The sequence below is a fragment of the Musa acuminata genome, chromosome BXJ2-8 (assembly GCF_036884655.1).
Source record: "Musa acuminata AAA Group cultivar baxijiao chromosome BXJ2-8, Cavendish_Baxijiao_AAA, whole genome shotgun sequence".
Lineage (NCBI taxonomy): Eukaryota > Viridiplantae > Streptophyta > Magnoliopsida > Zingiberales > Musaceae > Musa > Musa acuminata.
The window spans coordinates 44,059,157-44,072,537 of record NC_088345.1 but is presented as its reverse complement, the minus strand read 5'-3'; the positions used below and the strand labels follow the sequence as shown (position 1 = coordinate 44,072,537).

At 38.7% G+C, this 13,381-nt stretch overlaps 3 protein-coding genes across 4 annotated transcripts; 2 read left to right on the top strand and 1 right to left on the bottom strand.

Moving 5' to 3' along the window:
- Positions 1–379: 379 nt before the first annotated feature.
- On the bottom strand, positions 380–5,660 carry LOC135619567 (26S proteasome non-ATPase regulatory subunit 7 homolog A-like). The gene is made up of 10 exons (XM_065121700.1): positions 5,360–5,660; positions 4,064–4,156; positions 3,890–3,971; positions 3,154–3,250; positions 2,975–3,050; positions 2,724–2,782; positions 2,462–2,584; positions 1,314–1,371; positions 1,144–1,229; positions 380–803 (listed from the first exon to the last, which is right to left on the bottom strand). Exons 1-10 carry the CDS (start codon positions 5,544–5,546, stop codon positions 732–734), a joined length of 933 nt encoding a protein of 310 aa, XP_064977772.1. The 5' UTR covers positions 5,547–5,660; the 3' UTR covers positions 380–731.
- Positions 5,661–7,001: 1,341 nt separating this feature from the next.
- Positions 7,002–11,217, top strand: LOC135619565 (heat stress transcription factor A-2b-like). Of its 2 annotated transcripts, XM_065121697.1 has the most exons (3): positions 7,002–8,062; positions 9,998–10,087; positions 10,351–11,217. In XM_065121697.1, the coding sequence occupies exons 1-3, from the start codon at positions 7,769–7,771 to the stop codon at positions 11,104–11,106; spliced, it is 1,140 nt and encodes a 379-aa protein (XP_064977769.1). In that variant the 5' UTR covers positions 7,002–7,768; the 3' UTR covers positions 11,107–11,217. The 2 variants fall into 2 exon arrangements, with proteins under 2 accessions (XP_064977769.1, XP_064977770.1); XM_065121698.1 differs by lacking the exon at positions 9,998–10,087 and having other exon boundaries at positions 7,006–8,062.
- Positions 11,218–12,383: 1,166 nt separating this feature from the next.
- LOC135619566 (early light-induced protein 1, chloroplastic-like) lies at positions 12,384–13,306 on the top strand. The gene is made up of 3 exons (XM_065121699.1): positions 12,384–12,561; positions 12,635–12,718; positions 12,795–13,306. Exons 1-3 carry the CDS (start codon positions 12,436–12,438, stop codon positions 13,137–13,139), a joined length of 555 nt encoding a protein of 184 aa, XP_064977771.1. The 5' UTR covers positions 12,384–12,435; the 3' UTR covers positions 13,140–13,306.
- The last annotated feature ends 75 nt before the right edge of the window (positions 13,307–13,381 follow it).

The window sequence follows — 13,381 nt, the reverse complement described above, 5'->3', positions numbered from 1 at the left end:
ATATATATATATATAATATCCAAGTTAAAGTAACGTTGTCTTTCGGAGAATCTTCCATTTTGTTCGGGCAAACGATCTAGACTTGCAAGTCATAAATTGTGCGGGTATTTGTTGGTGTCACTCTTCTGTCGACCTACATATTCTATGAAATATTAGATAAATTGTACAAGGCATAAACAGGACCAAGTTGATCCCATTCAAGACTTGATGTTGAAACCCAATTGAGATCGGGAGTAGTACAGATTTACCAACTGCCTTGTTTTTAGCTCTGAATTCTTTTTTGCGAGTACTTGAAAACAGTTTGATAAATAATGTAACCTAAGAGCAGTGTGCAACTTTTGACACTGGCAATCGTCAGATCTGTCAGCATGATTCAATCTCAGGGGAAAGGTGCAAAACTAAATCCAAATTCATTGATACAGCCAACTTGTGAGTACTCTCTTCCCAGTCCTAAGCAGGTAAGGAAGGGTTGCTGAAGTAATGAACTAATGATACAAATTGAAAGTTCTTAAAGAGGCCTCTAAATCCAAACTGAGCCTGTTTCAGCGTAGCCAACTCGGAAAATTAAAAATTACAAGAGAAAACTTTGATATGCATCTTCAGTCAGTTCTTTGTAGTTCAGTACGGAAATACATCCAAACGCATGTGCCGTGAAATTCTGCACGATAGGACCATGTGAAATAAAGATCATTGGCTCTATTTCCAAAGCGATATCCTTGAACATATGATCCTTAGCTTCCTGCTGCATTGGGTATCGCCGTGGAGTTGGAATCTTCAGCTTTTTCATGTTCCTTGTTGAGCATCTAGCATCATCAAAATGTGTTAAATGGGATGTTTTTCATGTACAAAAACTAAAATGTAAAATGTATTAGATACGAGGAAGCTCATCGATCCATCTTAACAAACATGTATTTGCAGCAAGAGACAAAGTTAGGAATTGGTCAAATAGACCGATCTGTCAAACCATGGATTATGTACAAATAAAGAATCATAAACACTAAACAATCAAGACGTCCATCACATCATCCCAGAATAAAAACTCTGATATTCTAGTATATATAATACATAATACAAAATCCAGGCCAGAAGCTCATAATCAGTATAATATATTGAATACACATAAAAAAGCAAAACTTGACTCACTTTGTTATTTATCAAGTTGTGAAGTGCAATAACACTCCGGATGAGGGAAGAAAGATATATAACTAGCATCATGTCATTTGTTTTCACTGCAGGGGACAAAAAAGAATCAGTGAATTGCATACGATTTGTTTCAAACCTGGGGGGCAGCAAGCAACAAGTAATAGCATTACCTGCAAAAGCCTTGATCAATTCATTCACGTTAAGGTTCGGAAGTAGATTAAATATGTCCTGCAAAATAAATTCATTTAAGATTCACTACATCGTTATACAAGAAAATTCATAAATCTATGCCAAACTTTTCTACCGAGGATACGCTTCGATCTGTTGACATAAAATCGGAACAAAAATGGAAAAATGCACAAGAATCAAAATAGAAAATAATAAATTATGTTATCATGATGAAATACACACTGCTTGTAGCTTCCATAGTTATGTAATCTGCGGTTGTAGCCTTGTAGACTATCAGTCTGACAAAATACTCCAATAGAAATAGATACACTCAAAAGTCCTATGCAGTAGAAAGTCTTATATTGCTCATGACAAATTTAGCTAAAGCAATACAACAAAAAGTCCTACCAAAATCTACAGCAACATGCCCAGGTGATGTTGGAGCTAATTACGAACAAGAGTCAGAATGTATATATGCAAGAGAGAATTTGCTTGACAAGACCCAACATTTTAGACAGCATTTAACATACTTGATAAATGTAGATATTCTAATATGAAGTTGCAGTCCTTAAATTTGACCAAGATAAATTAGCAAATGATTAGACTGATTAATTTGGACCAGCAAATCTAAACTACCAAAGCAAAGTTTATCATTAAGAACATCCCACGGGCTTGGCTACAGAAAGCCTAGACTAGAAGCTTTGCAACAAATATATGCATCTTGTCGGAATTAAAAAAAAAAAAACCCAAACTATGCTGAATTCAATCATCTACTAATAGGGTTAATTCTTTCACTTTAATTTATCTATAACCTCATGGGGATCATTTTTAAGTGAAAGTCGCTATCAGTAGCTATTGTTTCACCAACCACCAACAAAAGACCTACCATGCAAGAAAGTCCAAGGAACTCCTAAACCGATAAAAAGATCTGGTTACAACAGCTGCTAATGGTGCAGGATCAATTCCATTATTTCACACGGAATAAATAATAGTGGAAATAAACAAACATTTAACTAAACAAAGGTGAAGAATATCCTGGATATGTCCTTGATTTGATGCTGCCACAAAAAAGACAGATTTGTATATACATATATGCAACATACAACAATTAACATGAAGAAAAAATAGAGATCATAGCAAAAATATGTACCTGCAAATGGTACAAAATCTCATGATTCAGGGGTAACTTCCCATCAATTACAAGGTCTAGATAACCACGTATCTCACGTAACCTTGCATCTAGCCCTTTCAAAGCTGCAAGTTTGCCAGTAACCTGCACATGAAACAACATAACTAGCTAGTTGTAACCATCATCTGGAAATCATGTATATGACAAATCATATCAAATCTTTCAAGTCTTGCATCTAATGTACAATCCTCTAAAAGATAATCAGAACAGAGAAGCCAAAAACCTCTGTTGCAAGAGTGCTGATTGTTGTATCCTTGACATCCCTCAGCAAGTGTTCCACTCCTACATATATAAAAGCACTTAAGTGAATTGGTGTTTCCGGTAGTAATTGTATTTAAGGTGAAAACATTGCTAGGTCATCTTTACCATGAAAAAGAAGCAGCCAACTCAAAGGCTATTCAACAACTAGTCAAAGAATAAAAGTATCTAAAAGGATCAGGCAGTTTTCAATAGAATAGCTCAGTACTTGCATACCAATTTCCTCAACTTCATGAGCAGCAATTTCTGAAGGTACATGCACAAACACCTTCTGACTTTTCTGTGTAGCATTCTGCAATCAAATGCACATTAACAAACTAGAGCTTGTGTAACCAATACACTGCATAAAAAGGACAAATACATACTAGAAAACTCACTAGATCAGTCTCCCTTACCTCTTTGACCTCTTCAACAGCATAGTAGGCTTTGGTAGGTATACCAAGCTCCTTAGGTTGGACGTCAATAATCACCAACACAGGATTAGGAACATAACTGCAGTAAGAAACACAAGGTACTCAAAACTATATAGCAGCATATTATGGTTGGCCAAGTAACCATAATTTCTCAACCACTAGAAAAAGAAAATTGAACTTTTGCAACAAAGTTCAGTATATTATTAAACCACAACAGATAAAGGAGTGAAACACCCAAAAGAAGGTGAAACTAAAATCTAGAAATGGCAAACCCAATCACTTTGACAGACCTATTATTGTATTCCAAAAACAACGAAAAACCATATTGCTGATAATGGGAAGAAGTGTCATGCAGCCAAACCCAAATAGTTGGATCACGGCTTCCTCTTGCTGAAACCACATAAGTGATACCCGCTGATGGTTATCTCAAAAGTCACAAATATGTAAAAAATTGATAACAATGCCTTGTATGTCATACGGACCCTGTTCGACAGGATAAACCAAAAAATATTGAACAAAATATATCAAATTCATGTTGACATAGCATATGGGATGTTGCAACTAGCTACTATTAGTCTATTATATAAAAGTAAGAATTACAATTAAACAATAGAAACTCCATTTAGTAAGATACACAGAGAATTACCAACAACATTTCTATAAAATGCCAGAAAATCTCATCGTTCAAAAGTTAAAAAAAATCATCTAATAATCTTACTCATTAAACAAAGCATGAATGTCCAAATCATTTTCCCGTAGCTTTGGACCTGTGCTGTACCAACCCACAACATGCTCCTTGGCTGCAAAATGACATGTTTGGTTCAAACATGGAATAAAAATATTTGAACTCCTTACAGACACATAGAGGTTTAAAGTTTGAACTGAGCAGTACCATTTATTCTTTTAAACATGGAGAACATTGATTCATGGTAATTATGATCCAAAAACCAAATGCTTGGGTCCTTTTCATCTTCTTCAAAAGGCACTGCAAACAGCATTAAGGTGTGAGCACAATATGTAGAAAAACTATCACAACAAGTGTGACTGGTAGACCAGCATTCATTTTATATGTAGCATAAATAATACTCCAGAACACTTCTACTGAAAACAGAACAATGAACAATCTGATTGAGAAACAACATGTTATGTCAAGTACAAAAGCGTAAAGATGAAAAAATTGGCCAAGAAGCCCAATTAGCTACAAGAAGCACAAAAGAAGAAACATGACCACGTAATAGCAACTTAAAAATATGCAGCTTGAATGATGTGTCCAATTTGACATGGACATCCATGAGTTTCCCACTAAAAACCCTGGGATTGGATTGTAGCCAGCGCCCTTGAATTTCCAATCAAAGCTTCCACCCTCAAGACCTACTATAGAAATATAATTATCCAAACTTTATCCCCCAAATCCCATCATCATTCACATTTCACAGCTCATTTGATACATAAATTTGGTACGGATTGCAAATAGACACCCTCGAAATTCCACTTTCTATAATCCCAACTTCCAAATTCTGCAACTCAAAAACTAAGATCCATATTCCAAGTGTACCCAAAAAATTTCCTGATCCTAGATCATATAAATCTCCACGCATATAGCCCAAGCTTGTAACCCCTCAACCAAACACAAAATTTAATTATTACTTGGAGTTTGGAAGAATTCCCAAACTTGGAATTTGGATATCTACCTAATTTTTCCAAAAAAAATCCTGGTATTTCAAACCCCCGTAAATAATAGGGGTTTAAAATTAAGGATATCAGGCTTGAAGTACCCGTTGAATCTTAATCAGCTTCATAAATTTGAACATTTTATTAAAGTTGTAAAGCAGCCCTAAACTCACTTAACGGCCCTTCAAACATGAGCAGAAGATAACAAGAAAAACCCCATTTTGATTTCCACTAGACTTTAAGCCCATCCTTCATACTTCTCTTCCGCAATTAAAAGAAAATGGAACTTGCAACATGCACAAAACCCTCCCATTCACAGTGATTCTTGAAAAATCGTGAAGAATAAGAAAAGGGTAACAAGATCTTGATTTCCAGAAAGGCCCCACGCGCATCTTCCATACTTCCCTTTTGCGACCAATTGGCATTCCATAACCTTCTTCCAGGGGCGATTAAGGAACATAAAGCTACGCATACATATAACCTAGATCAGGATAAAAATATGAGGATTAGGGCTAACCTGCGTAGGAGTTGGTGACGTCGACGGTGCCCTTGGCGGAGGATCCGAGGAGGACGCCGATGACGCGCTTGCGGGTGTCGCGGGCGACGCGGTTGTAGTTGTCCACGATGCTCAGCAGCACCAGCGGGTGCACTATCACCTTCTCCACTGCCCGCCCGGCCATCTGCTGCGCTTTCACCACATCCATCCTTCTCTCTCAAGTGCTCTCTCTCTCTCTCTCTCTTCCTTCGCCTTCGCTTCCGCTTCCGCTTCTTAGGGTCGTCTTCCCCTCTTTTCCTCTGTCGCAAGAAAGGAGAATGGAGGCGAAGTGGCCGTAACCAACATATGATCTGCACAGATCTGGCGCTAATCGAACCGGATTAGCTAATCGAACCGGATTGGTCGGACCCAAACCTGGGCCGAGTTGGATTCACAATCAAGTCTGTCTATTGCTAAGCTGAAATCTGAGGTGATGATTAAATCTTTTGGTTTTTTTTTTTTACTATCTCTCTAAACATTATCAACGGCCAATAATGTCATTGAAGACTTCCTTAGGACATTAACCGTTGATGCAGTAGAGCTTGAATTCTTTTCTTAATTACAAAACTTGAATTTTTTTATTAATTATCTGAAACATATAATTGTGGTAAGAGAAAGGTGAGAGTATCATTCTTAATTATTTTCTTATAAAATAGTCGAAAAGTCCAGCAAATGAGAGCATTGCAGGTGAACTATAGGGTCATTTATCAAAGATATTTAGGTTGAATAAACAAAAATAAAAAGAAAATATATACCTCTTGAATCTAATGACTAGAAGGGGTTTGGCTCTATAGTGCACTTGGTCAAGCTTTTTATAAATATTTGTTAATTTCTTAAAATTATTCATACGAGGGTCAAATTTTTTTAGATAATTAATAAAATATATTATGTTATGAAGCCTTTTGACGATCAAATTAGTACGCGTCAATAAATATAAAATGATCATAAATACCCATTAGTTTTAAAATGTAAGAAGACCACATTATATAATATCATTTTTATAATAATTGATTTATTGTGAGAATATATCATTTAAATATTCTACTTGTGTCATATGTCCAATAAGCTCTTCTTCATCATCATATCCAATAAATATTAATTGAATTTTTTATGTTGATTGATAAAAAAATAATGATCATATCATTCTTAAAGATTAAACTTATTAACATATATGTAACTTTAAAAATTCTATATGTGTAAATTAAAGGGATAAATATAAAATTCATTGACATATATATAAATCTTACCTTGTTATAATCTTAAAAATTTTATACTAAATCTTAATTTTTCTTATAAATTTGAACTTCAGTATATCTCATCTTTTTTTTTTTTTGAAGGTATCTAAGCTTTTCTAATCTCAAGTATATGTGTAAGTGATTGTAATTAGGGCTTTTACCCTAAAATGTGAGTGCAATTTGGAATAATAATAATAATAATAATAATAATAATAATAATAATAATAATAATAATGGCTCTTTCCCATAAAAAAAGTAAAAAAAAAGAAAAGAAAAAAGAAGGAAGTTCTACAATTATTCATTACAAATGATCCATTATTTATTTAATTATCTATTTTCCTATTACTATTACTTCCTTTCAGAACCTTCCAAACTCACTCAGGAGAGGCAAAGCCATCGCCCTCGATCTAGAAACTTCCATGGCAAAACCATCGGCTTTAGATTTCCCCCTCTTCGCTGCGTGCCTTCCTCCTCCGCGGTTTCCAAGCATCTCCGACGCCACAGACATCTCGCCCTTCTGGATTTTGGATCCGCTAGTAAAGAGCAGTTCATCCTGGATTCTAACTCTTTCTTCCTCGCAGTTCTCTCTCGCTTCGATCGTATCATCTATCGGTTCGTTTTTGTGCTCCAAAAGATGCTTTCTTTTGTTTGCTTTCGCGATGTAAGCCTTTGAAATCCTGTGTTGTTGATGTTCCCGGAAGAGACCGGACTGTTGTTTGATCAGTAGCGCATCTTTTTATCCTCGAGAAATCGCATCTTTGCTGCTCCATCCGTCAATACCAACTGCTGTTGCTATCCATCTGATTGTTCTACTATTTTCCTCTCTCCTCGCATCGAGACCTCGGATTTCTCTTGTAATCCCCTTTTCAAGTAGTAATAGTTGTCGATGTTGTTCCTTTGTTCAGTATTAGGGTTCCGTTAATTTAGTGGAGCGTAGTCCTGTCTTTTGTAAAATCTCTTCCTCTGTACATATTTGTGTTGGTTTCCGTTCGCTTTATCCTTCAATCTTCCTCCCGTTTCGTAGATCAAAATTGCAACTTTGTTTTCTATCACCGAGGGTCGGTTAAGAACTGTTGATTTCCTGTCTAATTCGAGAGTTCTGTTGAAATCCTTATCTTGAGTAGGAAGTTTGACTTTATCTGCCTCAAATTTCGTCATGAATCCGGTGAAAGAGGAATACCAGGATTACTCGGAGGTATCCTCTGGCTCCAATGAGATCGTGGTCGATCCTCCGAGACCATTGGAGGGGCTCCATGAAGCCGGGCCACCGCCTTTTCTAACCAAGACATACGACATGGTGGATGACCCGAGCACGAACCAGGTGGTCTCGTGGAGTCAGACGAACAACAGCTTCGTGGTCTGGGACCCGCATGCTTTCGCCATGGCGTTGCTGCCCAAATACTTCAAGCACAACAACTTCTCCAGCTTCGTCAGGCAGCTAAATACCTATGTAAGTACTTGCAATGCAGTTACCCTTTTCCTAAGCCTTCTTGGAGAGGGTTGGTGGATGCTTCTGATGTTGTGTAGTCTGTCACTTCTGTTGCTAATTCAGCAAGAGTAGATGATTTTTCATCAAGTATGTATCTTTTCCTCCATAGTAGTTATTGTTTTTTTCCATTGTTATTGATTGAGTTGAAAAGAGAGTAGATTTTCGTTGAAATGAAGATTAACTGAAACAGGGAAGTTATTGTAGTTGAACAAGTTGATTAAATGGAATGGCTTTTCTCCTTCTTCTGTGATTAAGCATTGTATGTTAATAATAGAGAGAGACAGTGCACTCTCATTCCTAAAGTTCATTTGGGGCCTTGCCACCTTTTTTTCAGAAGTTAAAAGGAAAAAACACTCTGGTATTGTATGCACAGCAGAACAAATATGCTTAGAGGAAAGAGAAGAACAAAAATGTAAAAGAGAAAATTAAAAATTTTCTTTTAGATGAATAGAAAAAAATCAACTTGCAAACAAAACTAGATGATGTCAAGATAAGTTTTCTTGCTTCTTTTGTCATTGCCATTTTAATCCATGTGAAAGTATATTGTTGTTGTCATTTATCCTAAAGGCTATTGGTAGTGCTACTACTAAAATTTGGTTATCATTTTCTGAGGAGTTTACTAAACATGATAACTGAACTAAGCACCAATAGGGAATCCTTAATTGAAGGAATGAATCAGTGCATCTACGTTCGAAGTGCATCATCTAAACTTCAGGTGTTTAGATTTTAAATCACCTTTTGCTTTTCAAAGAAAGCATGCACCATTTTACCCTTGTACTAGGATAATATCAACGGGAAATCATTAACTTCATGACAAAACTTTGCAAATTAAAGTCAAATTTAAGTTTCAAAAATTTTTTATCAGCAACAGAACCTCATCTGACTTCAATGCAACAAGAATCATATTTAACACTAATAGCAACCAGTGGTCATTAAGAGATGTGTGTTTTATGCAAAACCAACAATATCAGCTCTTATAGGTGATCGACAAGAGCTGCATCACGTGTCTGTATCTCTTTATGCATATGATTTGCTTGATTGATATGTTTTGCCTAGCTGATTGTATTAGGATCAGACTTGTGATAATTGTGGCATTCTCGTCACAAATACATGTTTCTTTGGTCATTTCTTCTCTTACTGGTTGCCTTCATCTCAGCCACCCGAGGTTCTTTATGTTAGAATGATGTGTATAATACCTAAAATTCCCAATGCTAATTCTGTTTGGACAGACTAAAATTTCCGTACTTAAATTTTCAGTGGCATGAGCTTGAGCTGTTTATATCTCCCTGCGGGGTTGGGGTAGTCAGAACACATCAGAATACATGGCTTGAACTGATTGAACTTAAAAACTTTCTTTTATAATTGTTAATTTCCCTAATTTTGATTGTTGGTCTATTCTAGTTCTCCTTTGATAGGTCACTGGTTCATATGAAGTTCAGAAAACATGTGCGAGTAATGATAATCTTTATATGTTTTGTCCATTCAAAATCCACAGAAGGCTTACACATTTTAAATGATCGGGCATAGAATCCTAGGGTAGCAACCAAAATTTTGTTGGTATTTAGACCTCTTTTCTGAAGCTTTATGTGATAGGATTTGTTAAAAAGTAACAGAAAGGAATAATTTGTTTGCTATTTGTTTGTTCAAAAACTTTAGAAGTCGATGAAGCAAGAAGATGATAACAAAGGAAAGATATGGGGTTCCACAACTGATATGACTTTGATGTATCAATCACATTGAGAGGTAAAAAGATGCATATATTTCGTCGTTTTTTCTTTTCTTTGTAGAAGGAAATTTTAATTATTAGTTTTAACCCTTCTTTCCAAAAAATTCTAGTTGGTAACCATAAGTGTAAATGAATAATTTGTTTTCTATTTGTCTTATCAAAAAGTATAGAAGAGGATGATGAAAGAACATGAAAGAAGAAAAGAGAAGAAAGATATGGCCGTTGCAACTGTAATTACTTCATATGTGAATCAGCTTGAGGTAAAGGCTGGAATATTCTACTCCTCTCACTTGGTTGATCTGTTTCTGAATTTTTATTGCATTCAGCAGTTTTTCTTTAATCTTCATTTATCAGTTGATATGTGGAAAAGATACATGGACTTGACCTGTTCAGTTATAGGAATAATTCATAATTGTCAGCATTGTGTTTATAAAGCCTAATCCAGCTGGCTTTAGCTTATTTTTTAATAATGGGCTCTTTTTTTTTGTCACGTTTTTGTTGCCAATGTTGGGGATCTGTGCAGGGTTTTAGAAAGGTGGATCCTGATAGATGGGAATTTGCTAACGAGGGATTCCTCGGGGGGCAGAAACATCTGCTTAAGACCATAAAAAGGAGAAGGCCTCACAATCATCCTCCATTACAACAGTCTCTTAGTGCATACATTGAGGTCGGGGAATTTGGCCTGGAAAGAAAAGTAGACCGGTTAAAGCGTGATAGACATTTGTTGATGCAGGAAGTTGTAAAACTAAGGCAGGAGCAACAGAACACAAGAGCCCATCTCAAAGCTATGGAAGAGAGGCTACAACTGACAGAGCAGAGGCAACAACAGACAATGGCTTTCCTAGCTCGGCTGATGCAGAACCCCAGCTTATTACAACAGTTGCTTGACCAGAAGGAGAGAATGAAGGAGCTTGAAGAGGCCATTTCTAAGAAAAGAAGAAGACCCATCGACACAGCTCCTGAGCCTGATGATGTGGGAACGAGCAGATACCAGGAAACATATTTGCCTGTCAAAATTGAAGCTCAAGGTACACAGGACTTCTATGTCGAGGAAGTTTTGAGCTCGGATAACTTAGCAGGACAGTCCCATAGCGAGGAGCACTTGGCGCCTCATGAAAACAACACAGATGGGGAGCTGAATGACAACTTTTGGGAGGAGTTGCTAAACGAAGGACTTGGTGATGAGAAAGGTACTTTCGGTATCGAGGGGGTAGATACTGAAGATGTAAATGTCTTGGCTGATCAACTAGGCTTTCTTACTTCTACCAGCCCTATATAGTTTGTTAAACCAGTATTTATCTAGACCTTTTGTATTTGATTGAGTTAACCACTGCTAACTGGAAACTGATGGTTCCGTTTTCCTCTTTTATATTGATATGGTTACCTATCAGCTGGGCTTGTTTCTTAAGTTTCACCAGGATCTTGAACAAAAAGCATCATTTCACATCTGTGAACTACTGATTGTCCATTTATTCACAAGAATTTTTGGCGTCTATGATCTACTTGATCAGCGTACTGTTATTCTCCTATAGATTTCCATTGTTCAGCTGATTATGTGATTGAAGATCAACCTTAGTTGTCAGCTTAAGGTCTATCCTGGAAAGGTGTTCGACAAGTTTTGCTATTATCATTATACTCCTGTTTTAGCTGGCACTTCATGCATTCCTCGAACTTTTGCACTCTCCTTTCTTGTGCTTGTAGGCAAAATTTTGAACAGTTCTTGCAATACATTTTCCCCACCATCCTCCTGTCACTGGAATCCAGTGATCCAAGCTCGCTGTCTTTGGCTAAAGATCACGACTCCTGTATGTTGAAGTGGCATCATCTATTTCATGTTTGGATGATCTTTTTGTCATATGACAAGAACTGGTTTCCCGATTGCTGTCTGATAGGGATCCATCATAGAAACTGTAAAGATCATCAATGGTGCATGGCTACCCAAGTTCTTCCTGGATGTCTTATACATGTCATCTAATTGTTTGGCAGTGTATCAATTCATACTACCATGCTTATGCTGAACTCCACCATTGAAGGAGAGCGAAAGTATTCCCCATGTCCTTTATGTGCTGAGATGGTGTGATTATAATCAAATCGATCCTATCTGCTGTCTGAGAGTTACAATAAGTAACATGTAACATATCATTACACCCGTCAAAACGAGTGCCACAAACTCTGCTTTGCGTCAGTGTCGCAAGCTCTCTCCGGATTCATGGGAAGAAGAAAGCCCACGTCGACGTCCCCTTCGCCTCGCTGCCAAAAGCGCACTTACTGCATCGTGCCCACCACCGACCACCACCACCCACGAGCAGACATTGCTTCCGCCTGACGAAACCTCGAACGCTTCGTCTCCATCTCTCTGGAGGCTTCGCCACCTTCCCCTGGTGGTCTCCCCGTCCACGTCGCCGCCCTGGGACATGTGAAGGTTCTGCGCTCCACGTTACGCCCGCCCCATGGCCCAGTTCTTGCAGCTCGCGTGGCTTCTCTCCGTCCACCCCTTCGTTTCAGTACTCCCTCGCCCTATATATACGTCCTTCCATGAAACCTGTCGACATAGATCTCCGAGCGTACGTCTTGCAGAGTGCGCTCTCCAAGCTCGCAAATACCAGCCATGGCCGCATCAGCCACACTGCACTCCAACATAGCAGGCTTTGCGACTCGCACCGGTCTTCCTTCCCGTGCCTTGCTGCCGTCTAGGCATGTCGGCCGTGTCTTGCGCGTCAGGTGTCAATCTGAGGTAAGCATACGGGCGTGGGAGGTTACCGATAAGCTTCCTTCACACCAAAGCTCACATTTTGAGATATGACCAGGAGCGCCCGCAGGAACCCCCGGCAGCTGTCTCGCCTCCGCCGCCGCAGCCAGTGCAGACTCCTCCACCGACACCCAAGCGCAAGGTGAATACTGAACGCAATCATATTAGAATTGAGAGAATTCGACATCACTTTCTTCACCAGCAATTTCGTGATACAGGAAAGCACGAGCTTCTCGGATATCCTAGCGTTCAGTGGGCCGGCACCGGAGAGGATCAACGGAAGATTGGCGATGATCGGGTTCGTGTCAGCCATCGCGGTGGAGCTCACGAGGGGCGACGACCTGGTGGCTCAGCTCGCGAATGGCGGGCTGCCGTGGTTCGCGGGCACCGCCGCCTTGCTTTCTGCTGCCTCCTTGGTGCCCCTGTTCAAGGGCGTGAGCGTGCAGTCCAAGTCTAGTGGCGTGATGACAGCCGATGCAGAGCTCTGGAACGGCCGCTTCGCCATGCTCGGCTTGGTGGCACTGGCTTTCACTGAATACCTCAAGGGTGGACCTCTTGTGTAAGAGCGAGCGAGCGAGAGAGAGAAAGAGAGAGAGAGAGAGAGTACCAGTAGCTCATGGATGTATCAGTGTATGAGCAAGGCATGCAACATACTGAAGGTTTCAGTCAAAGTATGGTTGTGGAGATGCATGATGTGTTCAACCATGGAATATGTCTTGAATTCACTCTACTCCTTTGATGCATCTCAAGATCAGCTGAGCAGCTGCATGGCTGCAGTAAAACTATTTCTGACTCTGCACATGTC

Coding starts and splice junctions, on each gene's coding strand:
- LOC135619567 (XM_065121700.1), bottom strand. CDS start 5,546: ATGGATGTGGTGAAAGCGCAGCAGATGGCCGGGCGGGCAGTGGAGAAG. Junction 2,783..2,974: donor TCATGAAGTTGAGGAAATTG/GTATGCAAGTAC, acceptor TTATATATGTAG/GAGTGGAACACTTGCTGAGG. Junction 2,585..2,723: donor TCAGCACTCTTGCAACAGAG/GTTTTTGGCTTC, acceptor TTTCATGTGCAG/GTTACTGGCAAACTTGCAGC.
- LOC135619565 (XM_065121697.1), top strand. CDS start 7,769: ATGAATCCGGTGAAAGAGGAATACCAGGATTACTCGGAGGTATCCTCT. Junction 8,063..9,997: donor TCAGGCAGCTAAATACCTAT/GTAAGTACTTGC, acceptor CAAAAAGTATAG/AAGAGGATGATGAAAGAACA. Junction 10,088..10,350: donor CATATGTGAATCAGCTTGAG/GTAAAGGCTGGA, acceptor GGATCTGTGCAG/GGTTTTAGAAAGGTGGATCC.
- LOC135619566 (XM_065121699.1), top strand. CDS start 12,436: ATGGCCGCATCAGCCACACTGCACTCCAACATAGCAGGCTTTGCGACT. Junction 12,562..12,634: donor GCGTCAGGTGTCAATCTGAG/GTAAGCATACGG, acceptor AGATATGACCAG/GAGCGCCCGCAGGAACCCCC. Junction 12,719..12,794: donor CACCGACACCCAAGCGCAAG/GTGAATACTGAA, acceptor TTCGTGATACAG/GAAAGCACGAGCTTCTCGGA.